The sequence below is a fragment of the Ranitomeya imitator genome, chromosome 6 (genome assembly GCF_032444005.1).
Source record: "Ranitomeya imitator isolate aRanImi1 chromosome 6, aRanImi1.pri, whole genome shotgun sequence".
Lineage (NCBI taxonomy): Eukaryota > Metazoa > Chordata > Amphibia > Anura > Dendrobatidae > Ranitomeya > Ranitomeya imitator.
The window spans coordinates 385,205,259-385,230,772 of NC_091287.1; the positions used below are offsets into that span (position 1 = coordinate 385,205,259).

The 25,514-nt window shown below is 43.0% G+C and overlaps 1 protein-coding gene across 3 annotated transcripts in view; it reads right to left on the reverse strand.

Annotated features, from left to right (window-relative positions):
- ARHGAP28 (Rho GTPase activating protein 28) overlaps positions 1 to 25,514 on the reverse strand; it is a 303,500-nt gene that overhangs the window by 55,837 nt on the left and 222,149 nt on the right. For all 3 annotated transcript variants that reach the window (XM_069731078.1, XM_069731079.1, XM_069731080.1), the window contains exons 6-12: positions 15,221 to 15,386; positions 15,053 to 15,144; positions 14,572 to 14,649; positions 12,843 to 13,005; positions 8,920 to 9,002; positions 4,598 to 4,795; positions 2,320 to 2,463 (exon numbers count right to left, since the gene is read on the reverse strand). In XM_069731078.1, the coding sequence (XP_069587179.1) occupies positions 2,320 to 2,463; positions 4,598 to 4,795; positions 8,920 to 9,002; positions 12,843 to 13,005; positions 14,572 to 14,649; positions 15,053 to 15,144; positions 15,221 to 15,386 (924 nt within the window). The remainder of the gene's footprint in view (positions 1 to 2,319; positions 2,464 to 4,597; positions 4,796 to 8,919; positions 9,003 to 12,842; positions 13,006 to 14,571; positions 14,650 to 15,052; positions 15,145 to 15,220; positions 15,387 to 25,514) is intronic.

Here is a 25,514-nt window from a genome sequence, read left to right on the forward strand (position 1 = left end):
GACTAGTTGCATGGCTGCCATACTGGCAAAACCTGTGCACTGCCTCATATTGTTAGCAGAGGAGGTTTTACCTCTACACACGTGGTCAAAATTGTTGGTACCCCTCGTTTAATGACAGAAAAACCCACTCCACAAGAGCATTTTGCTCTTGAGGAGTGGGCCAAAATACCTGTCGAGATGTGCAGAAGTCTCATTGACAGTTACAGGAATTGTTTGATTGCAGTATTTGCCTCAAAAGGTTGTGCAACAAAATATTAAGTTAAGGGCACCATCATTTCTGTCCAGGCCTAATTCATGAGATTTATTTTTTAAAACACTCTGTGGAAGCATGGTTGAAAAGCAATGTCTGAGTTTCACTTGTTCATTTTCATAGATTTTTTATTTATTATTGCTTTTGTCAGATTCAAGTTATTTCTGTAACCATTGTGGGTTTTTCTGTCATTAATGAGGGGTACCAACAATTTTGACCGCGTGTGTACTATCCAATCTAAATATCTTGTGACCACATTAGTTAAATGACCGTTCTATACAGTTACTAGCTGACATTATCTAACTTCCTGTTGCATTTTCCAGCTTAGTTCCATAGACTCTTTTGTTTAGTCTCTTGCATATTGTTATATAGATGGCTTCTCGTCAGTACTCTAAACATTTACATGGATATGTATACTTCCTTTAAACTAGCCCCTTGGTAATTCATACTCATACGTGACTGAGGTCCAACTGAAGGACCCCCATGCATACTATGTTACAGTTGGCTCCACCCAATGTCATTGGCACAACTGGTCAACATGTCTGATGTCTAAGGGGGCCTCTCGGCTCTTCCCTGATAGATAATGTTGGGGTAAAGAATAAATGGGCAATTTAACTTTGATACCCCAATTATTTTAGTCTAAGGGAAGATAAGCTGCCACAAGAACTGTCTGGCAGCAGTTTACTACCCTCTTCTCATTGAAATATAAACAATCTGCTAAACCGAGTATTCATGAGTATGGGGTGTGCCCATGTCATGGCTCTGATTAATATGTGATAATAAAACAGATAGCTGACATACTATAAAAATGTAATGCAAATGGGGTCCCTACAATCCTTGATAACAGATGTTGGGATAAATAATAATCGGATGTGTTGGATTTAAACAGAAAGTTTCACCAGTTTTAGCATTGCAACAGGCCACAACCTAGAATAGTGGCTACAGAGCTGACTAAAATGTCTTTTTTCATTTTTTAATTTCTCCTTCCCAAGATCTCAGCTTGTAAAATTGAGGTTATAATTTATAATTAGCCAAGGAGAGCATTACCAAAGATTTGGCTCTGGGGGCATGAATTTTTTTCCCCTGCATAATGTTGACCAATCATAAGCAGGAGGCATCATTCAGGGAAATAAAGAACAAGCCCCAAAACATCAGTAGGACATAATTTCTTTTGTGAGATGTAATGACGGACAGACCTGCTTTAAACCCAAATCTATGCAGCTACTGTGTATTGAGTACAGGCGAACTTAGTGTCATTATAAACTCCTCTATGTTTCATCTGAGGACAGTGTGGGAAAAGGTAGTACATCAGAGCTGAATGTCATTACAAACACCTCTGCATCTGCATCTCTCCTCTCAGCGCTGTCAGCTCTGTCCCTCACTCCACACTCACTGCCAGGAGAGGAGATCTGGAGGTGTTTGTAATGACAGTCAGCTCTGTTGTACTGTACACAATAGCTGCAGAGATCAGTGAGGAGAAAGAGCGGGGCTGTTTGTCAATACATGTCTCTCAATAGATATCATGTTCTTATGACCTTCTGGTGACATGTTCTTTTTTTCCCTGAATGATGCTTACTGCTTTGAATTGGCTAATGTCTTGCCTAAAATGTCATTCATAAAAAAATGTTGCACCGTTTGTCCTCTATTGCCTCTGTGTTGACATATTTATTGTTGACTTGAGAATGAGCTGAGAATCTGTCAGGTCTTTTAACGAGTCCTCCTATGGACAACCTTCTTAACTTTTTATGTAATGGATTGTAGTGTGCGTGTAAAATAGTTAATATCAAAGTAATCACTGTTAATCACAATGCCATACACTATAAGGGAGGTTGAACAACACTGATAAACATCAACTTACACTTACCCATGACAAAGGTTTTGAGCTTGCATATTTTGGCCAAAAAAGAATGAACGCTTGTGTGCATTTATAATACTAAGAATCCTCCATCCTCATGGATGATAGTTGCATGAATGACTCTTCAGTATTTCGCATCTATGCAGTTTCCTTCATATAAATGTGAGTTCACACAAATGTAATATTCTGTCAAAGGTCAGAAGATTCTCCTCACCTCTCTTCTTTCAGGTCTTTCACGCTCCATTGTCTTTCTCCTCAATAATTTCCTTACACTTTTATCAAAAATAAGCTGCTTCTTGGTATTGTTCAGTGCTGCCTCGTTCATTTTCCGCACTTGTGAAATAAGAAAGGCTGGAACCTATAAACACATAAAGTAAACATTAAGACATCTATAAAATAGATTGTACCATATCAGTTTTTTTACAGGCTTGATGTTTTACATAGAAGTAATAGGTTGCAGACTCGTTGTATAATTTAGTAGAAAGATGTCCTGGGCTCACACGTTGAATTTTTATACTTTTATATCAGAAACTCAAGGGCAAACTTGGTTTGCATTACAAATGTAGTTGCAGTTGTTGCCAAAAGGCATATAGTGGTGTGATGAATCTTAAAAGTTTGTTCCCAAAATTGTTATCCCCTATTCATAACTTGCTGATGACTAGGGGTCTGACCACAGGGATACCCAGCTATCCTGAGAATAGAGTTCTGGAACTAAGGAACTATTCATTCATTGTCTATGGGGCTGTTGGAGAAAGCCAAGTACAGACTTCGGCTATTTCTGGTAGATTCATAGAAAAGGAATGGACCGGAGATCGAGCATAAACACATCCACCAAAGACGGGGCTCAAGTGTCAGAGCTTCATTTTTGGGATGGCTTTAGGTTTCCAGTGGTTGGACCCTTAGTGAACAGCAAATTAACACTTATTTTATGGTGAAGTGATAACTTACGATTTTTGGAATAACCCATTAAGTATTGCTGGGAGACTATACACTTGAAGCAATAGGTAACATACGTTTTTTTGTTTCACTGCTGGAATGGTATCACTAATGTAAGTTCCTTGTCCCTAGTATTATACTTATCAGCCACAGTCTTCTTCTGTTCTCTGCACCACTTCGGTCGTCTTCTGCTGTTTGTTACTAACTTAATGGCCCCAGTGTTTGCTGGGTGAGCCAGCAACCATTTCTCAATGTAAATCTATGAGACCCAGAACCAGGCTCTCAGACTTGCATTGATGACTTGTGACTAGTGATGAGCGAGTGTACTCGTTGCTCGGGTTTTCCCGAGCATGCTTGGGTGGTCTCCGAGTATTTGTGACTGCTCGGAGATTTAGTTTTTGATGACTCAACTGCATGATTTACAGCTGCTAGCCAGCCTGAGTACATGTGGGGGTTGCCTGGTTGCTAGGGAATCCCCACATGTATTCAAGCTGTCTATCAGATGTAAATCTCCGAGCAGTTACAAATACTCGGAGATCACCAGAGCGTGCTCGGGAAAACCTGAGCAACGAGTATACTCGCTCATCACTACTTGTGACCATTACCTCTGATCAGTCAGAAGTTGCGGTCACAAGTAATGATGAGCGAGTATACTAGTTACTTGGCTTTCACCGAGCACGCTTGGGTGGTCTCCGAGTATTTTGGCGTGCTCAGAGATTTAGTTTTCGTCGCCGCAGCTGCATGATTTGCGGCTGCTAGACAGGCTGCATACATATGGGAATTCCCTAACAAACAGGCAACCCCCACATGTATTCAGGCTGTCTAGCAGTCACAAATCATGCAGCTGCGGCGACGAAAAATAAATCTCTGAGCACGCCAAAATACTCGGAGACCACCCGAGCATGCTCGGGGAAACCTGAGTAACGAGTACACTTGCTCATCACTAGTCACAAGAAGGCAGAGAGGGACTGGTGTGATACCGGGAAGAGCAGAAGATGGCAACTGGTAATTATATTACTAGAGCCAGGGAAAATGCATTATCAATATTACTCCAATGGTGTATTAAAAATAATGCTGGAGTGGTGCTTTATCAAAGTGTTGAATAACATAATTAAACTAAAGCCAACTTATAACATGAATAGATTACACATATCCTAACACCACTCAGTGCAAACTTTCCACTATGCTCCTGGTAAAATTATCTTTTGGAGCTGACCCGATTCTCTCAATACATGTACATGCTGAGCTTGGCTAAGAGGGCATGTGATGTTTATATAGAGTGAAGTAAGTCCCTAAAGAGCAATTTTAGGAGAAGCTTCCCTCCACTAATAAAAGTTACAGGTAATTGGATGTGTAAATTCAATATGTCTGATCCTTATGTCCACCGCTACCTGACAGACTGTTTTGATAAAGTAAATTTATAATTGGGTCTCAAACATCAGATCCGAACAATGGAAAATAAATTATGGTCATTGGCTTTTAGAATGTGAAATTCATGTTTTATTACATAAGAACCTCTTAGTTCTATAATCTTAACATGGAACTGTTTTTCTCACCGTCCATAAAATGTCCTGATACCTAATTAAAAGTCGAACAATGTGTGCCGTAGATGCTGCCGCCTTCATTTCTTCTTGGTTGGCACTTTTACCTTTGGAAATAAACAGGTTTGGTGCAAGAATCATAGATACATTCCACAAACTCATTTTGTTTTTTTCTTCATTCGACACAACTTTTTTTAGGAAGTGAAGTAAAGCCTAATAGAAAAAAAAGAGGATAATATATATTTTTTTAAATTATGAATCTTATTCTTTATCGGAAAGTTCAGTTTAAGCAACAAAACATAGACACCCAGCATCCCAAGGTACCCCCAACCAAAACGTCAAGTTGCAAATGCACATTTTGATTCCAATAAAATAACTAGGTTCATTGTAACAGTTCCTTTTGAAATATCAAAGATAATACATTCCTCGAAAAGAGAAATTGTCGATTTCCCTACAAAATTAACAAATGTGCACACTAATTACAATGGATAAAACATTTGAAAAGTCCTTTCGAGAACTTTTAGGGTTAGTAATAATCAGATAATATTTCAGTTACCAGTGAAAAATAGAATATAACAGGTCTTCTCTGTGTACAAATTACATATTTTCACAAAGTGACTCCCTCTAAACTAAGGAGAGGTTGTAGCTTTTGGTTATTTTTATGAAACCAAGTGATCAAATATATTACAGTCCTTTCTTTTGACGGCCCCCCAACAAAGCCCACACGAAACGCGCGTTGGGGCTGCATACATGGTGTCCCCAAGTGGTGATTATGGGTAAGAGCAGCTTTTAGTATTCATAAGTTCCCTTAAAGTGGTACACACGTGTGTCTTACTTGAATTAAATGTTACGTTTATGGTGAAAACTTTCCCTTCTTTTCCTCACTATCCCCCTACTGGGTACATACTCATTTGACCTATTACTTTTTTCATTATTCGGTAGGTAGCCTGTGGTGGTATATTTATACATATTTTTGGTTTTGTACTGAGGTTTTACACACTTTCTGGGAACAAATACCATTTACAAGCACTTGCACTTTTTACCTTGCTGCTATTTTCTGCTCCTGTCCACCACTATGTGTTACACCTGAAATGTCATGTATTCATCTTTATCCTTGACCTGTTTACTATTATATTTTTGTTGTGTCCTACGTGTCTTATTGAATAAAATTTGATACTACTTTTATTATGGGATGTTTTAGTGCTCCTTTTTCCCTCTTGGTTATGTCTTTCTTTAAAGAGATTGACCACTGCACGGACAACCCATGCTATGTTCCTCCTTATAAATTTATAACAGTTATACACATTTCTGGTGCGGTCACCGTTCCAGTTGTGTTAATGCCAGCTCTCACGGGGCTCACATGACATTATTGTTTCTTGCTATCCCTGCTGCCAAACAGCAATCACTTCACTCTCCCCTTCTACGAATGTAACTAATACCTAGAAGATGTGATAGAGCAACTGAGTCTCTCACTTCCTCCGGATGTCTGTTTTGTCCATAGGAGAGGAGAGTAAACTATAACAAGGACTGCACCGAAGGCGAGTATAGCTGTTATTATGAATGAGGGCTCGCTCATACTGCAAGAAAATTGGGCTAATTATGCAAATGACACTTATCTCAAACTCTGTCAAAGTTTGAGCTGAATGTCAGTGCACTGTTATTATTATTATTTATTGTTATAGCACCATTTATTCCATGGCGCTTTACATATGAGGAGGGGTATACATATTAAAAACACTGCTGGTGCGGAGGAGACAAAAGAAAGTAATTTCTCTATCTCTTCCAATGCCGAAGCCTGTGGTAATCGAACTGTCATCCATGTGCAATCTGATGATTCACATGCACCCATAGATTTGAATGGGTGAGCACAATCCAATTCTTGGATGCACTTGCAGCATTCTGTGATATTTTTCTCATTTATCTGCACTGCCCCATAGTATAACATTAGGCCGAGTGCTAGCTGATAAATTATTGGATAGCATTCAACCGTGTTATATGGCAGTGTGAGTGAGCCCTAAGAGTAGAGTTGAGTGAATTTGTTCGGATTTGGTAGCCGAATCTGAATTTGCCATATTTGAACCCTATTCATGATGAATGTATGTTTGATGATCGGTTCTGAACATATTCTCCAGAAATCTTTACTTTCTGCAAACAGAAAGTTCTAGTGTTAATATATTCTCCTACCAATATTTTGCAAAACAAAAGAAACTTGTGAACCTTGGACAGTTTTCCTTTTCCTTTATTGTATTTATAATATAGAAGTCCATGCAGTGGAGTAACCTAAAGCGCATAGGCCCCAATGCAAAATCTCCAAAGAGGCTCTCAACCCATAGTCATTAACACTAATAGTATTCATATTTTCATGTGAGCCAAACAAACCTTTGGGGACCCAGACTCCAGGTCCCAGTTGTGAATGCAACCCCTGCACCTATTATAGTTATGCCCTTGGGTCTATGTTAGATCTTCTGAAGGTTTACCAGATTATATATGCATAAAATGGATGGGGAACCTTTCTTATGGGTCTCATCGCAGTCTGATTGGTTACCACTATGGTATGGACACCACTGAATTTGTCCATATCATCTTGGTAGCAGATATGCAAATTGTCTCTTCAGAGAGGAAGAGGACTAGAACTCTAGTGCCATCTACTGGAAGTAGCAATCCTAAAAATCAATATCGATCCTTGTGACATGACTTAGGATAAAAGCCAAACCAGAATCTCAATTTGCAGACACTGTGTTTCAGGGTACTGCCCATCATCAGTGCAAAGTGTGAGATCTGGTTTAGCTGGATGAGAGGTGTCAGATCGGGATCCAAGTGGTAACATTTCTCCTAGTGGAGAGTGGCATGTCAAGCCTGGCATGCCAAGGTGAATAGACTTTTAAGCCTGGCAATGACCCTCTAGGACATTAAATCTGCAAATTGTCTCTTCAGAGAGGAAGATGACTAGAACTCTAGTGCCATCTATTGGAAGTAGCAATCCTAAAAATCAATATCGTCCCTTTATCGAGCCTTTCCACATGACTTAGGATAAAAGCCAAAAAAGTAAATATAGATGTTTATAATAATTGGTGCGTTCGCAGCCCGTGGTCCACCGTGCAGGAGGAACCTGCTGCTAGTGAATGGTGGCACTGTTTGGCGGTATAGACTTGCTCTCTTACTTCACAGAGTAGCCGTGAGAGGAAAGCACTGCGCCCTGTTAGCCTCACAGGAGCACAAGCTTACTGCCGAACTGATAGCAGTCAGTGGTTATGCACACACGCAATCTCCTCACCGAAGGTGCCGGTATTCTATGGGCTTATTTCAGCCGGGTCTCTGAATACATTCGTACATAACCACATTGGCGCAAAGCACATACTTGGATTGATACTAGCGCATGGCCGTGTGGCCATGCGAACCTTTTATAGCTGCAGCAAGTACAGGACCTTCCTAGAAGGACCAATGAGAGGCTACCACAGAGCCTGGGCAACTTCAGGACCTTCCTGGAGAACCAATAGGTTTTGCTGCAGTATCTAAGCATGTGACCCTTGATCTCCAATGAGAGATCTTACCCTGGGCATGCTCAGAAGAGGAGAAGCAGGACTTAGTCCCAAAAGCATCTGCTCACCGCTGCCCAGCACTGGCTTCAATGGCAGAAGCTGGAAAAGAAGCAGTAACCCTTTGCACAGAGTCAGACTGAGCGAGACGCTGGGACCAACGTCTCCGCCGAGCAGGCTCCACTGCGGCAGGAGAAGAATGGGAGACCGCAGCGGAGACGGCCCAAGATTCCCCCTGTGCAGAGGCAAGAACTCGACCCCTAACATCCTGTTTTTACTTAAATTTGACAGGATGATGTTTGAGAACAAAGTGCATAATAATCTTAATTCATTTTATGATCACCTTACCTAAATTTTTCAACAAAATATAAAATAACCCAATTTTTTAATTATTATATAGTAACACTTCTCAACCTTACTGAGGTCAGTCACAATGTGGATACACATCATTCAACCCTTACGTAAAGCTCTCAAGGCCATGAAGAAGGGGATTGGAATTGAACTTATTCTCCCACCCCATCCTATCACAAAGCTATTATTATTATAATGACATTGATACCTGTTGGAAGGATTCATATTTATCTTATCATTTTTATGATAAGATGCCATTATAAGATCTGCTTACACTGTAAATAATAAGGATTTATTATCATAAGCTGCCAAGTGCAATATCTGGCTTTTCTTTCTAGATAAACAATGCAAATATAGTCAACATGTGAAATGATTGCAGTGGACTTATGTCTTACTCCTGGAAGGAAATACATAGAAATATTTTGTGATACTGTTTCTAATTTAATTTACCTTGGCAGTATCTCTGTTGGCATCTGGCAGAAGCATGATTAATAGATGAAGAGCTTGCAGCTGCAATTTGATCTTGGAGATTTCTTAAGAAATAAAAATAACCGAAATAAGAATTCTTATATGAAAGTCTGAAATTTGATTACCATAGTTACTAAGAAGAGTCTTACTGTGTTCTCATGAGGATTTGTTTTATAAAACAACCCAGAGTTGAAAGATAATTCTGTCTTGGACATCACTCGATGACAAAAATTACACATTATCTACAGAAAAGTATTGGCACAATGGACTTATTTATTGTATGAGTGACCTACAAAGCTGCCACCGCCGGAACAATATCAGCAAACACTCACATGAAAAAGCTCAGAAACAAGCTTCCTGACTGAATTCTTTACAGTTATAAATTACCTATTGTCTGAGCTGGTGCTTGGTAAGGACATTTTTATCTCACTGGGAAGAAGTCTAGCGGTAGACAATCTGACAGAATTTGGTGGCTTTCTACAGAATGTGACTTCTAATTGTCACAAATGGCAACAGATTCTAATAAAACTATGCTTACAAGCAGAAATTGACTTAAAAGGATGTACCGTACATAGTGTTTAGTTTATGTCAGTATTCTGGCACCGATAGAAGTCTATTGAATCTTTGCATGCCTCGGTTATCATACAAAGACATTCAGGGTATTTAAAGGGGTTGTCCAGCACCTAAAATGTCCTTTCTAAATATTTATCTTTACATCATAACCACTTTTGCCATAAGCTATATTATGAAATATCCTACACGTCTCCCTATCTAGCTCATCCCTAAATGTGTTTTTTTTATTTCACCTCCTGTGATGTTTCGTTTGATAGGAGTCTCAAAAAGGATATCACAGGATATGGGTCCGCACTCACCTCTCTGCAGCATCTATCATCCGTCCACGAACAGGAAATCATCAGGGAACAATGTTACAGTTACTAAAGTTTCTTGCATTAATGCCCTCTAAAGATGTTCTTGATCCATGGTGACAGAAGCAGAGAGCAGCGCCAGCACTATGCTTCTATCTCCACTGCCGATTCTTCTAACTCTGAAATAAGACGTCGCCGGGGAATGGAGATAGAAGCAGTGAGTGACACCACCACCGCCTCATAGCTTCAGGCACCACCCTCAAATGAATCGTCATCTGGGGTCGGTGCTGGTATCACTTACTGCTTCTATCACAGTACACTGATAACGATTCATTTGAGGGGGGTGCTAGAAGCTCTGAGGCAGCGCTGGTGTCACTCACTACCTCTATCTCTGCCCCTGATGATGTCTTATTTCATAGTTAGAAGATGCGTTGGCAGAGACAGATGCAAAGTGGCGGCATTACGCTCACCTCTCCCACAGTTTCCATCACCATGACCATGGATTCAAAACATCTTCAGAGGGCAGCAAAGTAAGAAACTGTAGTAAGTAACTGCAGCGCTGCCCCTGATAATGTCCTGTTTCAGGAGGAGCTATAGACGATACAGGGAAATGAGTGCAGCCCCAGCCTCCTGTGACATCTTGTTTGAGACTCCTCTTAAGCGAAACATCACTGTAAGTGAAGTAAAAAAAAAACGTAGGGGTTAGATAGACAGGGAGAAACATATGGTATTTTATAATAAAGCTAATTACAAAAGAGGTTAGGGTATAAAGATAGATATATAGAAATTACATTTTAGGAAACGGACCACCCCTTTAAGTCAGACAGAATAAAAATGGCATTGTGTTATCTCGGATGCTGCATTCAAGCAGTATTTGTCTCCAAAAACATTGGTCCAGTAGGAAAATATTTAAATTATACCATGCATTGATGTGCAAGGGAACCATACTTAATCACCTGGATTGTGTTCAGGTCCTAAGGGACTTCCGGTGACATAATACAAGCACAGCCATGTGAATTACATGTTACACTGAAAAGGTCTAAAAATTAAACAATAGCTAATTATAAAATACACTTCCTAAAATGAGGACAATAAAAGTGTTACTTGTAGCTTTTATTACTTTGTTGCTTATATGGCCACAATTTGGTCTCTTGCTTCATGTACCAGAACCAAGTGTTTTTTTTAATAAACAAAAAGTCACATCTAGTAACATCATAGTTTTTCAATGTCCTGTAGTCTTTATATTACCCTAGTAATATAAGTGTTAGTGTTCTAACACTACATTTCTATAAAATGTCAAAGACAACTGTGTTTATGGTGTGCAGTTGTTTTTTCGGAGTTGTAGCTTTGCAACTTTTATGTAGTAAGCAGATTAAGAAAAATTGTTTGCTGCTTCAGTCAACAGATAATAAATACCAAATAGTACAATATATATATATATATATATATATATATATATATATTATTATTTTTAGTAAAATGTAAATTGCTCTTTTATTCTATAAACTACTGACAACATGTCTTCGAATTTCCAAGCAATAAATTTTGTATTTATTTTCAGAAAATGAGAAATGGTCAAAATAACAAAAAAATCCAGAGGTTTTCAATGGGGTTCAGGTCTGGAGATTGGGCTGGCCATGACAGGGATTTTATGTGGTGGTCCTTCATCCACACCCTGATTGACCTAGCTCTGTGGCATGACGCATTGTCCTGCTGGAAAAAACAGTCCTCAGAGTTGGGGAACATTGCCTGAGCAGAAGGAATCAACTGTTTTTCCAGGATAACCTTGTATGCGGCTTCATTCAGATGTCCTTCAGAAAGATTAACCTGCCCAATTCCAGCCTTGCTGAAGCATCCACAGATCATCACCGATCCTCCCCCAAATTTCACAGTGGGTGCAAGATACTGTGCCTTGTACGCCTCTCCAGGTCTCCGTCTAACCATTAAACGACCAGGTGTTGGGCAAAGCTTAAAATTAGACTCATCAGAGAAGATTACCTTACCCCAGTCCTTTATGGTCCAATCCTTATGGTCTTTGGCAAACTTCAGCCTGGCTCTCCTTTGCTTCTCATTGATGAAAGGCTTTTCTATAGCTTTACATGACTTGATTCCTGCCTCTAGGAGCCTGTTGTGAACTGTTCTTGCCATGCATGTCATCCCAGCTGCCATTTGCCATTCCTTTTGTAGGTCACTTGATGTCATCCTGCGGTTGCTGAGTGACATTCGAATAAGATGACGGTCATCCCGGTCAGTGGAGAGTTGTTTTCGCCCTCTGCCAGTCTGTAGCTTTGTTGTCCTCAATGTCTGCTGCTTGATCTTGTTGTAATGGACTGCCATCTTAGAAATTTTAAGGATGGAGGCAACATGACGCTCACTGTGTCCCTCTGCTAGTAAAGCCAGAATTGAGCCCTTCTTATCCTCACCCAAGACTTTTCTTTTCAACTCCTTTGGCATGGTTAAGAGTTATTTTTTCATTTCTATTACTTTTGGTATATTACTAGCACTTGTTTTGCCATCCAGCTTGTCCTATTACAAGAGGATTGTCAACTCCACAGCAGGGTTTTTTATACTTTCCTTCGTTAAATAAGATTTGGTTCAGGTGATCACCTAATCAGAAGCACATTAAGTAGAATGAGGTGTACTCTGGTTGGAATTCAACTGCCACCAGAATGGAAGGGCTGTCAGACGTGTAGAGAAGCTGATTTTATAAAACTGTGCAGTGGTCTCTTAATTTTTGCCAGAGCTGTATATATATATATACTTATAGCAACCCTTAAGTGACCACTCATAAGGCCCAGAACTCATACACTGCACTGTAAATGCAAGGAGTCCTGCATCTGTGCCCATGACGTGATCCGGACAGATTCATATCCGCATATCCACATTAAGCACACATTGAAGGTTACTATTAACAGCCGGCTGAAAATTGATACATGAAGTATATTGGAAAATTATAGCACTTTTCATTACACAAAGTATAACATTTATTTGCGGAAACTGGATTATCCCATTAATCCTTAGAACCTCGTGGTTACTTACTTTCCACTAAAGCAGTGAAGGCAGGGAGATACTCCATTGTAAACAAAGGCGTAGGCAGCTCCCTGATGAACATCTTTAGAAGACCGGCAGCATCGTTGTTTCGAACTTTATTCCAGTCAAACGTGTTATCATAAAATTTTAATTCCAATTCCTCACGGAGACTCTGTAAAAATTAAAAATCCACTGATTGAGCACCAGCTACTCACAATTCTGCACTAATGAATTGTTAATAGGATTTTCCCCTGGCACAGTTTGATGTAAAAAAACAAACTCTTCTTTCTTTACTCACCCTCCTCAGGTCCATTGCTGAATATTTGCCGCTACCCCGGTTTCTCTTGTTTGTCAGTAGTGCTATCAACATGATGTCAGCGCTGCATACAAAAAAACACAGAAACCTGGGCAGCTGCGGAGACTTAGCAATGGACCCGGGAAGAAAAGCGCAGGGATTTTTAATACATCAAATTGCACCTGGGGACAGAACTTTACGGAAACCAGAAAACCCCTTTAATATTGTCACAGTGGTGGGAGTTCAGTTCTGATTACTAAGCACAGGGTTAAGCCCATTATGGATGGATGACTGACAGCAGCTAGAAATGTTGCATCTGGATTTAGTGCACAGAATTAGCTATGAATATTCTCACACAGAGCAAGTTTAGAAGGGCAGTAGTGTTTTCTCATTTTGTAACTATGTGTGCTTCAACAATCCATATCTTACACTTCTCATAGCAGCTGCTTTTCAGGGCCATGGAGTCTGTGAGCCAATCCTTCATGTTTCCACACTCTGACTCCTACGTCTTCAGAAATGGCTCAGATATTAATAACTCACAACTAGTAATAACACATTTCCTGTTGCAAAATGGCAACATCTGACTTTTCATCCCCATCATATATTTTTAACAGTTAATATTTTTCGTTTTGAAGCCAAGTTGGTACCCAGAACTGAATCTGACTTCTCTCAGCTCCTACTAGTTGTATGGACGAGCAGATCTAACAAATTTTGCGTTTGCCAAAATTGCGCATATTTTACCAAGAAATTCGATATGCAGCTGCTAATCCCAAATTCCCTACAAATTGAATGCCCCTTATTATGCTCTATAACATAATAAATGTAAAATGTAAAAAAATAACTAAAAACAGTTAACACTCACCTCACCACTAATCTTCACTACTTATTGTCCCCATATGGTTCTCAGTGCCTCTTCCTATCTCCGCCATGTGCTGAATCTTCATGCTAGGCTGATATGTCTTTAAATGACTAGGCTCGGGACGTCCCTGCGCTAGGGTAGGAACATCCGGGGCCTAGTTGTGGCTGGAAGTCCCAGTTAGAGAGTGTGTCAAAAGGTCGAGGCCTAGTGTGAAGAGGTCCAGGGTTTCAGCCTGGGAACAGTAAGAAAATTAAAAAAGGCACTGAGGACTATGCGAAGGAAAGCAAGCAGCGAGGATGGATAAAAAAGTGAGCAGTGAGGCAAGTGCATTTTTTTTTGTTTGTTTTAACCTTTTGCTAGTCCTCAACATTAGCCGGGCACCATTTTGGTGAATTAGCGCAGAGTGAATTACCTAAATTTGTAGTATAAAGGTTGGTGCATTTTTTTCTGTTTCCTTCTTATGCTTTGTCAAATATAAAGACATTGATCTTTTATATACCCACTAAAGAGGACAGCATGACTTTTCCATTATACAATAAGTACTTACACTCTTGATTATTAGTGGTGTAAAATGGACTAATTACCTTAACACGAGAGGCAGACCCTGGGACTCGCAGTATTCCTTCAGTCTCTAAACCTGTTTCCTCAAGTCTCTGAAATAACTAATGAATAACATGCACATGTATCAGACAAAACAATCATTAGCATTAAGCATTAATATTAATTAGCATTAATCTGTCACTAGATTTCACAACACAAGCTGAATATATTACTAAATAGATCTCTCACACCTGATGAGGCGGATGTATTTACTTTGAATATACATGTCAGACTAGCTCTGTTATCCTTTAGAAAAGTTTAAATCAATCTCTGAGTTTACTGACAACTCTTCTATGTCTCTCCTGCAGCTGAGATCTCACAATGCTCAGTACAAGCTGCAGCTGTCAGTCAGACTGTGTGGATGGAGAAAATATATATGAGCTCATGAAGCATTTTGTTAAAAAGCACTTTTAAAATCACTGTTTTATTGAACATTCTACATTACTGCATTTGCTGCATCCTTACTTTCTGAAAGATCAACGGGACTTTTGTGCCAGGGACTTTCTTCTGATCAATTTCCAACAATGTTGTTAAAGGAACTCCAAAAAGGCCATTTTCTATTAAATAAAAACAAATCAGTAATACACTAGAACATTATCTTTAATACTACAATCTGATAATACCATATTTTACCTCTTCCTTTAACGCGTAGAATTCTATTCCTCTTTAATTCGATTCCCAAAGCATCATAAAAAGCTGTTAATTCAATTAGTGACAGATAACGGATTTTTTTCATGTCTTCAAGTGATAAATCTTCAACTTCTGTAAGCCCAAATCTGCTTTTCCACACAATGAATTTCTGAAAGATAACGACAGGAGTTTTCTGAATGGCTGCATTCCAGCCTAAAATTGAACCGTGTAAACTGAAGCAGAAGTTTTAAAATGCCATGTACAGATGCATTTCCTAGGTATAAATTGACATAGTTAAACCTTCAACATCAGAACAGAAAGAAAAACATCTCAGTGCTGAAATTTCCCGGCATTCATTATTTCTCTGGCCTGCACGGATTTCCCCTTGGAACTTTTCAACCTTTTCCCACATATCACGCTTCAAACATATAGATACCCAATGTAAATTTTTGGTGAAGAATCAACATCAAGTGGAACACAATTGTGAAGTTGAACGAAATTTATTGGTTATTTTACATTTTTGTGGAAATTCAAAAACCGAAAAGTGGGGCGTGCAAAATTATTCGGCCCCTTTAACTTAATATCTTGTTGCGCCACCTTTTGCTGCGATTACACTTGCAAGTCGCTTGGGGTATGTCTCTATCAGTTTTGTACATCGAGAGACTGAAATTCTTGCTCATTCTTCCTTGACAAACAGCTCGAGCTCAGTGAGGTTTGATGGAGATCTTTTGTGAACAGCAGTTTTCAGCTCTTTCCACAGATTCTCAGTTGGATTGAGGTCTGGACTTTAACTTGGCCATTCTAACACCATACTGTGTGGGGCATTAGACTTGGTGACCAAGAAAAGGGTATTGTAGTGGGCGAGAACAATAAGGGGTTTCAATGGGGGACAAATGATTGTATTAGTGACACAATATATGTTCCTCTACCTGTTTTAAAAGTTGGGAGCTATGCATATCTGTTACTACACCTGTGTGCGGTGACTAGGGTTGAGCGACCTTGACTTTTTTAGAGTCGAGTCGGGTTTCGCAAAACCCGACTATCTCAATAGTCGGGTCGAGTGAAATCGGCCGATTATGACGTAAAGTCGGGATCGACCGAAACACGAAACCCAATGCAAGTCAATGGGGCAGCATAGTCGGCAGTGAGTGGGGGCCAGGAAAACACCTAGAGTGCCCATTTTAATGCCAAAACCATGCACTCTTCTTAATGAAGCTTGTCAATCTTAATTTCCCTTACAATAATAGTTAAGGTAAGGTAAGTATTTAAACTTTGCAAGTGCTGTGATCCTGAGCAAGCAGGGGGGGCCCACTCGTTGGCATTGGCACTGGCACAGGGCCCCTCAAATTACGGCGGTGTGTTTGCACGGCGGGGGCGCCTCCCACCGGCAGCGACACTTTTGCGTACTATGAGGGGCCCTGTGCCAGTGACGTCGCCAACGAGTATTCCTCCCCCCACCTGATGAAGGAACCTGCACTTTCATCTGCACCTTCCTCTTTGTCCCCGTGTAAGGTGGTATGGTATGCGGGAAGAGGAACCTGACTTTCAGCAGGGTCACAATCTTGCTGTGTAGCGTGCACGGGGAATGTTGCGTTATGGGTCAAGGTACCAGCAGACTCATCTATCACTGGCTGGGCAATGGGCAAGATGAGGAGGAAACACAGATATAGACCCAAAGAATAAAGTGGGCTAAATGCAGTTCAAAATTGGTAACAGGACTAACCAGGGGGCATTGCTTTGTTCAGTGGAGGACAACTGTAATGAGAGGCTGACACAGAGAGTAGGCCCAAATCAGTAATTAGTCTAAATGCAGATTGAAATTGGCAGCAGTAGTAAACAGGCGACATAGCTTTGTTCAGTGGAGGAGAACAGCAAGGAGCGGCAGACACCAATAGTAGGCCCCAACCCAACTAGTAGGCCAAATGCAGTCTAACATTAACAACTACTTAACGAGAGCCTGAAAATGGAATTTCAGGACAGGAAACCAGGAGAACAGCAAGGAGCGGCAGACACTGTTAGTAGGCCCCAACCCAACTAGTAGGCCAAATGCAGTTGTTCCATTTAACAACTATTTAACAAGAGCCTCAAGATTGAAGCAATGGAGAGGCAACCTGGGGAACACCTTGGAGTGGAACACACAGTCTCTACACCCCTGACCCAACTTGTAGGCCGCATGCAGTGTTGTTTTCAACAACTACTAAATGAGAACCAGAAGATTGAAGCAATGGAGAGGCAACCTGGAGAACACCTTGGAGCGGCAGACACTGGTAGTAGGCCCCAACCCAAGTACTAGCCCCACTGCAGTTAGATTTACCAAAAAATACTAAACGAGAGCCTGAAGATCAAAGCTCAGAAAAGGCAACCCGGAGAACACCTTGGAGCGGCAGACACTGGTAGTAGGCCCCAACCCAAGTACTAGCGCCACTGCAGTTAGATTTACCAAAAAATACTAAACGAGAGCCTGAAGATCAAAGCTCAGAAAAGGCAACCCGGAGAACACCTTGGAGCGGCAGACACTGGTAGTAGGCCCCAACCCAAGTACTAGCCCCACTGCAGTTAAATTTAAAAAAAATACTAAACGAGAGCCTGAAGATCAAAGCTCAGAAAAGGCAACCCGGAGAACACCTTAGAGCGGCAGACACTGGTAGTAGGCTTTAAACCCAAAATTTTGGTCAATGGAGTTTATAAAATGTTCCAGGGGTACACAGGCAGCATTGGTGTGGTAAGCGGAGGACAATTTCTATTTGGGACTGCAGACAGACTTAGTAGGCTGTCCCCTGTGGACCATGCATCCACAACATTAACCCAGTGCGCCGTAATGGACATGTAACCTTTCGTGGACATGCCTACTGGTCCATGCATCTGTTGTCAGGTGCACCTTTCTACTATTAGATAGCCTGAGAGCATGGACAATGCGGATTTTTACATGATGGTGGAGGGCTGGGATGGCTTTTCTCGCAAAAGAAGTGACGACTGGGTAGCTCTTACCGTGGTACAGCATAGTCCATCTGGGCTTTATAATTATAAATAAAAGAAAAAAAGTAGGCTGTATGCACTTTGAAATAGGTTCCAGGGGTACACGGGCGGCAGTGGACTGGTCACTGGAGGACTAGTGGAAGGAGGGACCGCAGACAGGCTTCGAAGGCCTAACATAAAAAAATTGGGCTGTAGGCACTTTATAATTGGTTCCAGGGGTACACGGGCAGCATTGGTCTGGTCAGTGGAGTAGTAGTAGAAAGAAGGGACCGCAGACAGGCTTCGAAGGCCTAACATAATAAAATTGGGCTGTAGGCACTTTCTAATTGGTTCCAGGGGTACACGGGCAGCAGTAGACAGGTCAGTGGAGGCCTAGTGGAAGGAGAGACCGCAGACAGGCTTCGAAGGCCTAACATAAAAAAAATTGGGCTGTAGGCACTTTTAAATTGGTTCCAGGGGTACACGGGCAGCAGTGGTCTGATCAGTGGAGGATTAGTAGAAAGAACGGACCGCAGACAGGCTTCGAAGGCCTAACATAAAAAAAAATGGGCTGTAGGCACTTTTAAATTCGTTCCAGGGGTACACGGGCAGCAGTAGACAGGTCAGTGGAGTAGTAGTAGAAAGAAGGGACCGCAGACAGGCTTCGAAGGCCTAACATAATAAAATTGGGCTGTAGGTACTTTCTAATTGGTTCCAGGGGTACACGGGCAGCAGTAGACAGGTCAGTGGAGTAGTAGTAGAAAGAAGGGACCGCAGACAGGCTTCGAAGGCCTAACATAAAAAAAATTGGGCTGTAGGCACTTTTAAATTGGTTCCAGGGGTACACGGGCAGCAGTGGTCTGGTCAGTGGAGGAGTAGTAGAAAGAACGGACCGCAGACAGGCTTCGAAGGCCTAACATAAAAAAAATTGGGCTGTAGGCACTTTATAATTGGTTCCAGGGGTACACGGGCAGCATTGTTCTGGTCAGTGGAGTAGTAGTAGAAAGAAGGGACCGTAGACAGGCTTCGAAGGCCTAACATAATAAAATTGGGCTGTAGGCACTTTATAATTGGTTCCAGGGGTACACGGGCAGCAGTAGACAGGTCAGTGAAGGCCTAGAGGAAGGAGGGACCGCAGACAGGCTTCGAAGGCCTAACATAAAAAAAATTGGGCTGTAGGCACTTTTAAATTCGTTCCAGGGGTACACGGGCAGCAGTAGACAGGTCAGTGGAGGCCTAGTGGAAGGAGGGACCGCAGACAGGCTTCGAAGGCCTAACATAAAAAAATTGGGATGTAGGCACTTTCTAATTGGATCCAGGGGTACATGGGCAGCAGTAGACAGGTCAGTGGAGTAGTAGTAGAAAGAAGGGACCACAGACAGGCTTCGAAGGCCTAACATAATAAAATTGGGCTGTAGGCACTTTCTAATTGGTTCCAGGGGTACACGGGCAGCAGTAGACAGGTCAGTGGAGTAGTAGTAGAAAGAAGGGACCGCAGACAGGCTTCGAAGGCCTAACATAAAAAAATTGGGCTGTTGGCACTTTTAAATTGGTTCCAGGGGTACACGGGCAGCAGTGGTCTGGTCAGTGGAGGAGTAGTAGAAAGAACGGACCGCAGACAGGCTTCGAAGGCCTAACATAAAAAAAAATTGGGCTGTAGGCACTTTATAATTGGTTCCAGGGGTACACGGGCAGCAGTAGACAGGTCAGTGGAGGCCTAGTGGAAGGAGGGACCGCAGACAGGCTTCAAAGGCCTAATATAAAAAAAATTGGGCTGTAGGCACTTTATGATTGGTTCCAGGGATACACGGTCAGCATTGGTCTGGTCAGTGGAGTAGTAGTAGAAAGAAGGGACCGCAGACAGGCTTCGAAGGCCTAACATAATAAAATTGGGATGTAGGCACTTTATAATTGGTTCCAGGGGTACACGGGCAGCAGTAGACAGGTCAGTGGAGTAGTAGTAGAAAGAAGGTACCGCAGACAGGCTTCGAAGGCCTAACATAATAAAATTGGGCTGTAGGCACTTTCTAATTGGTTCCAGGGGTACACGGGCAGCAGTAGACAGGTCAGTGGAGTAGTAGTAGAAAGAAGGGACCGCAGACAGGCTTCGAAGGCCTAACATAAAAAAAATTGGGCTGTAGGCACTTTTAAATTGGTTCCAGGGGTACACGGTCAGCAGTGTCTGGTCAGTGGAGGAGTAGTAGAAAGAACGGACCGCAGACAGGCTTCGAAGGCCTAACATAAAAAAAAATTGGGCTGTAGGCACTTTATAATTGGTTCCAGGGGTACATGGGCAGCAGTAGACAGGTCAGTGGAGGCCTAGTGGAAGGAGGGACCGCAGACAGGTTTCGAAGGCCTAACATAAAAAAAATTGGGCTGTAGGCACTATATAATTGGTTCCAGCGGTACACGGGCAGCATTGGTCTGGTCAGTGGAGTAGTAGTAGAAAGCAGGGACCGCAGACATGCTTCGAAGGCCTAACATAATAAAATTGGGATGTAGGCACTTTATAATTGGTTCCAGGGGTAAACGGGTAGCAGTAGACAGGTCAGTGGAGGCCTAGTGGAAGGAGGGACCGCAGACAGGCTTCGAAGGCCTAACATAAAACAAATTGGGCTGTAGGCACTTTAAAATTCGTTCCAGGGGTACACGGGCAGCAGTAGACAGGTCAGTGGAGGCCTAGTGGAAGGAGGGACCGCAGACAGGCTTCGAAGGCCTAACATAAAAAAAATTGGGATGTAGGCACTTTCTAATTGGTTCCAGGGGTACACGGGCAGCAGTAGACAGGTCAGTGGAGTAGTAGTAGAAAGAAGGGACCACAGACAGGCTTCGAAGGCCTAACATAAAAAAAATTGGGATGTAGGCACTTTATAATTGGTTCCAGGGGTACACGGGCAGCAGTGGTCTGGTCAGTGGAGGAGTAGTAGAAAGAACGGACCGCAGACAGGCTTCGAAGGCCTAACATAAAAAAAATTGGGATGTAGACACTTTCTAATTGGTTCCAGGGGTACACGGGCACCAGTGGTCTGGTCAGTGGAGGAGTAGTAGAAAGAACGGACCGCAGACAGGCTTCGAAGGCCTAACATAAAAAAAATTGGGCTTTAGGCACTTTATAATTGGTTCCAGGGGTACACGGGCAGCAGTAGACAGGTCAGTGGAGGCCTAGTGGAAGGAGAGACCGCGGACAGGCTTCGAAGGCCTAACATAAAAAAAATTGGGCTGTAGGCACTTTATAATTGGTTCCAGGGGTACACGGGCAGCATTGGTCTGGTCAGTGGAGTAGTAGTAGAAAGAAGGGACCGCAGACAGGCTTCGAAAGCCTAACATAATAAAATTGGGATGTAGGCACTTTATAATTGGTTCCAGGGGTACACGGGCAGCAGTAGACAGGTCAGTGGAGGCCTAGTGGAAGGAGGGACCGCAGACAGGCTTCGAAGTCCTAACATAAAAAAAATTGGGTTGTAGGCACTTTTAAATTCGTTCCAGGGGTACACGGGCAGCAGTAGACAGGTCAGTGGAGGCCTAGTGGAAGGAGGGACCGCAGACAGGCTTCGAAGGCCTAACATAAAAAAATTGGGATGTAGGCACTTTCTAATTGGTTCCAGGGGTACACGGGCAGCAGTAGACAGGTCAGTGGAGTAGTAGTAGAAAGAAGGGACCGCAGACAGGCTTCGAAGGCCTAACATAAAATAAATTGGGATGTAGGCACTTTATAATTGGTTCCATGGGTACACGGGCAGCAGTGGTCTGGTCAGTGGAGGAGTAGTAGAAAGAACGGACCGCAGACAGGCTTCGAGGGCCTAACATAAAAAAAAATTGGGCTGTAGGCACTTTTAAATTCGTTCCAGAGTTACACGGGCAGCAGTAGACAGGTCAGTGGAGGCCTAGTGGAAGGAGGGACCGCAGACAGGCTTCGAAGGCCTAACATAAAACAAATTGGGCTGTAGGCACTTTATAATTGGTTCCAGGGGTACATGGGCAGCAGTAGACAGGTCAGTGGAGGCCTAGTGGAAGGAGGGACCGCAGACAGGTTTCGAAGGCCTAACATAAAAAAAATTGGGCTGTAGGCACTATATAATTGGTTCCAGCGGTACACGGGCAGCATTGGTCTGGTCAGTGGAGTAGTAGTAGAAAGCAGGGACCGCAGACATGCTTCGAAGGCCTAACATAATAAAATTGGGATGTAGGCACTTTATAATTGGTTCCAGGGGTAAACGGGTAGCAGTAGACAGGTCAGTGGAGGCCTAGTGGAAGGAGGGACCGCAGACAGGCTTCGAAGGCCTAACATAAAACAAATTGGGCTGTAGGCACTTTAAAATTCGTTCCAGGGGTACACGGGCAGCAGTAGACAGGTCAGTGGAGGCCTAGTGGAAGGAGGGACCGCAGACAGGCTTCGAAGGCCTAACATAAAAAAAATTGGGATGTAAGCACTTTCTAATTGGTTCCAGGGGTACACGGGCAGCAGTAGACAGGTCAGTGGAGTAGTAGTAGAAAGAAGGGACCACAGACAGGCTTCGAAGGCCTAACATAAAAAAAATTGGGATGTAGGCACTTTATAATTGGTTCCAGGGGTACACGGGCAGCAGTGGTCTGGTCAGTGGAGGAGTAGTAGAAAAAACGGACCGCAGACAGGCTTCGAAGGCCTAACATAAAAAAAATTGGGATGTAGACACTTTCTAATTGGTTCCAGGGGTACACGGGCACCAGTGGTCTGGTCAGTGGAGGAGTAGTAGAAAGAACGGACCGCAGACAGGCTTCGAAGGCCTAACATAAAAAAAATTGGGCTGTAGGCACTTTTAAATTGGTTCCAGGGGTACACGGGCAGCAGTGGTCTGGTCAGTGCAGGAGTAGTAGAAAGAACGGACCGCAGACAGGCTTCGAAGGCCTAACATAAAAAAAATTGGGCTGTAGGCACTTTATAATTGGTTCCAGGGGTACACGGGCAGCAGTAGACAGGTCAGTGGAGGCCTAGTGGAAGGAGAGACCGCGGACAGGCTTCAAAGGCCTAACATAAAAAAAATTGGGCTGTAGGCACTTTATAATTGGTTCCAGGGGTACACGGGCAGCATTGGTCTGGTCAGTGGAGTAGTAGTAGAAAGAAGGGACCGCAGACAGGCTTCGAAAGCCTAACATAATAAAATTGGGATGTAGGCACTTTATAATTGGTTCCAGGGGTACACGGGCAGCAGTAGACAGGTCAGTGGAGGCCTAGTGGAAGGAGGGACCGCAGACAGGCTTCGAAGTCCTAACATAAAAAAAATTGGGTTGTAGGCACTTTTAAATTCGTTCCAGGGGTACACGGGCAGCAGTAGACAGGTCAGTGGAGGCCTAGTGGAAGGAGGGACCGCAGACAGGCTTCGAAGGCCTAACATAAAAAAATTGGGATGTAGGCACTTTCTAATTGGTTCCAGGGGTACACTGGCAGCAGTAGACAGGTCAGTGGAGTAGTAGTAGAAAGAAGGGACCGCAGACAGGCTTCGAAGGCCTAACATAAAATAAATTGGGATGTAGGCACTTTATAATTGGTTCCATGGGTACACGGGCAGCAGTGGTCTGGTCAGTGGAGGAGTAGTAGAAAGAACGGACCGCAGACAGGCTTCGAGGGCCTAACATAAAAAAAATTGGGCTGTAGGCACTTTTAAATTCGTTCCAGAGTTACACGGGCAGCAGTAGACAGGTCAGTGGAGGCCTAGTGGAAGGAGGGACCGCAGACAGGCTTCGAAGGCCGAACATAAAACAAATTGGGCTGTAGGCACTTTAAAATTCGTTCCAGGGGTACACGGGCAGCAGTGGTCTGGTCAGTGGAGGAGTAGTAGAAAGAACAGACCGCAGACAGGCTTCGAAGGCCTAACATAAAAATAATTGGGCTGTAGGCACTTTTAAATTCATTCCAGGGGTACACGGGCAGCAGTAGACAGGTCAGTGGAGGCCTACTGGAAGGAGGGACCGCAGACAGGCTTCGAAGGCCTAACATAAAAAAAATTGGGCTGTAGGCACTTTATAATTGGTTCCAGGGGTACACGGGCAGCATTGGTCTGGTCAGTGGAGTAGTAGTAGAAAGAAGGGACCGCAGACAGGCTTCGAAGGCCTAACGTAATAAAATTGGGATGTAGGCACTTTATAATTGGTTCCAGGGGTACACGGGCAGCAGTAGACAGGTCAGTGGAGTAGTAGTAGAAAGAAGGGACCGCAGACAGGCTTCGAAGGCCTAACATAAAATAAATTGGGATGTAGGCACTTTATAATTGGTTCCATGGGTACACGGGCAGCAGTGGTCTGGTCAGTGGAGGAGTAGTAGAAAGAACGGACCGCAGACAGGCTTCGAGGGCCTAACATAAAAAAAATTGGGCTGTAGGCACTTTTAAATTCGTTCCAGAGTTACACGGGCAGCAGTAGACAGGTCAGTGGAGGCCTAGTGGAAGGAGGGACCGCAGACAAGCTTCGAAGGCCTAACATAAAACAAATTGGGCTGTAGGCACTTTAAAATTCGTTCCAGGGGTACACGGGCAGCAGTCGTCTGGTCAGTGGAGGAGTAGTAGAAAGAACAGACCGCAGACAGGCTTCGAAGGCCTAACATAAAAAAATTGGGCTGTAGGCACTTTTAAATTCATTCCAGGGGTACACGGGCAGCAGTAGACAGGTCAGTGGAGGCCTACTGGAAGGAGGGACCGCAGACAGGCTTCGAAGGCCTAACATAAAAAAAATTGGGCTGTAGGCACTTTATAATTGGTTCCAGGGGTACACGGGCAGCATTGGTCTGGTCAGTGGAGTAGTAGTAGAAAGAAGGGACCGCAGACAGGCTTCGAAGGCCTAACATAATAAAATTGGGATGTAGGCACTTTATAATTGGTTCCAGGGGTACACGGGCAGCAGTGGTCTGGTCAGTGGAGGAGTAGTAGAAAGAACGGACCGCAGACAGGCTTCGAAGTCCTAATATAAAAAAAATTGGGCTGTAGGCACTTTTAAATTCGTTCCAGGGGTACACGGGCAGCAGTAGACAGGTCAGTGGAGGCCTAGTGGAAGGAGGGACCGCAGACAGGCTTCGAAGGCCTAACATAAAAAAAATTGGGCTGTAGGCACTTTCTAATTGGTTCCAGGGGTACACGGGCAGCAGTAGACAGGTCAGTGGAGGCCTAGTGGAAGGAGGGACCGCAGACAGGCTTCGAAGGCCTAACATAATAAAATTGGGCTGTAGGCAATTTATAATTGGTTCCAGGGGTACACGGGCAGCATTCGTGTTGTCAGCGGAGGCCGATTGTAATGAGTGTCTGCCAGTCAGTAGTCCCAAACAATAAATACATGTTAATCTCTCGCATGACAACAAAACGAAACCACCAAAGGG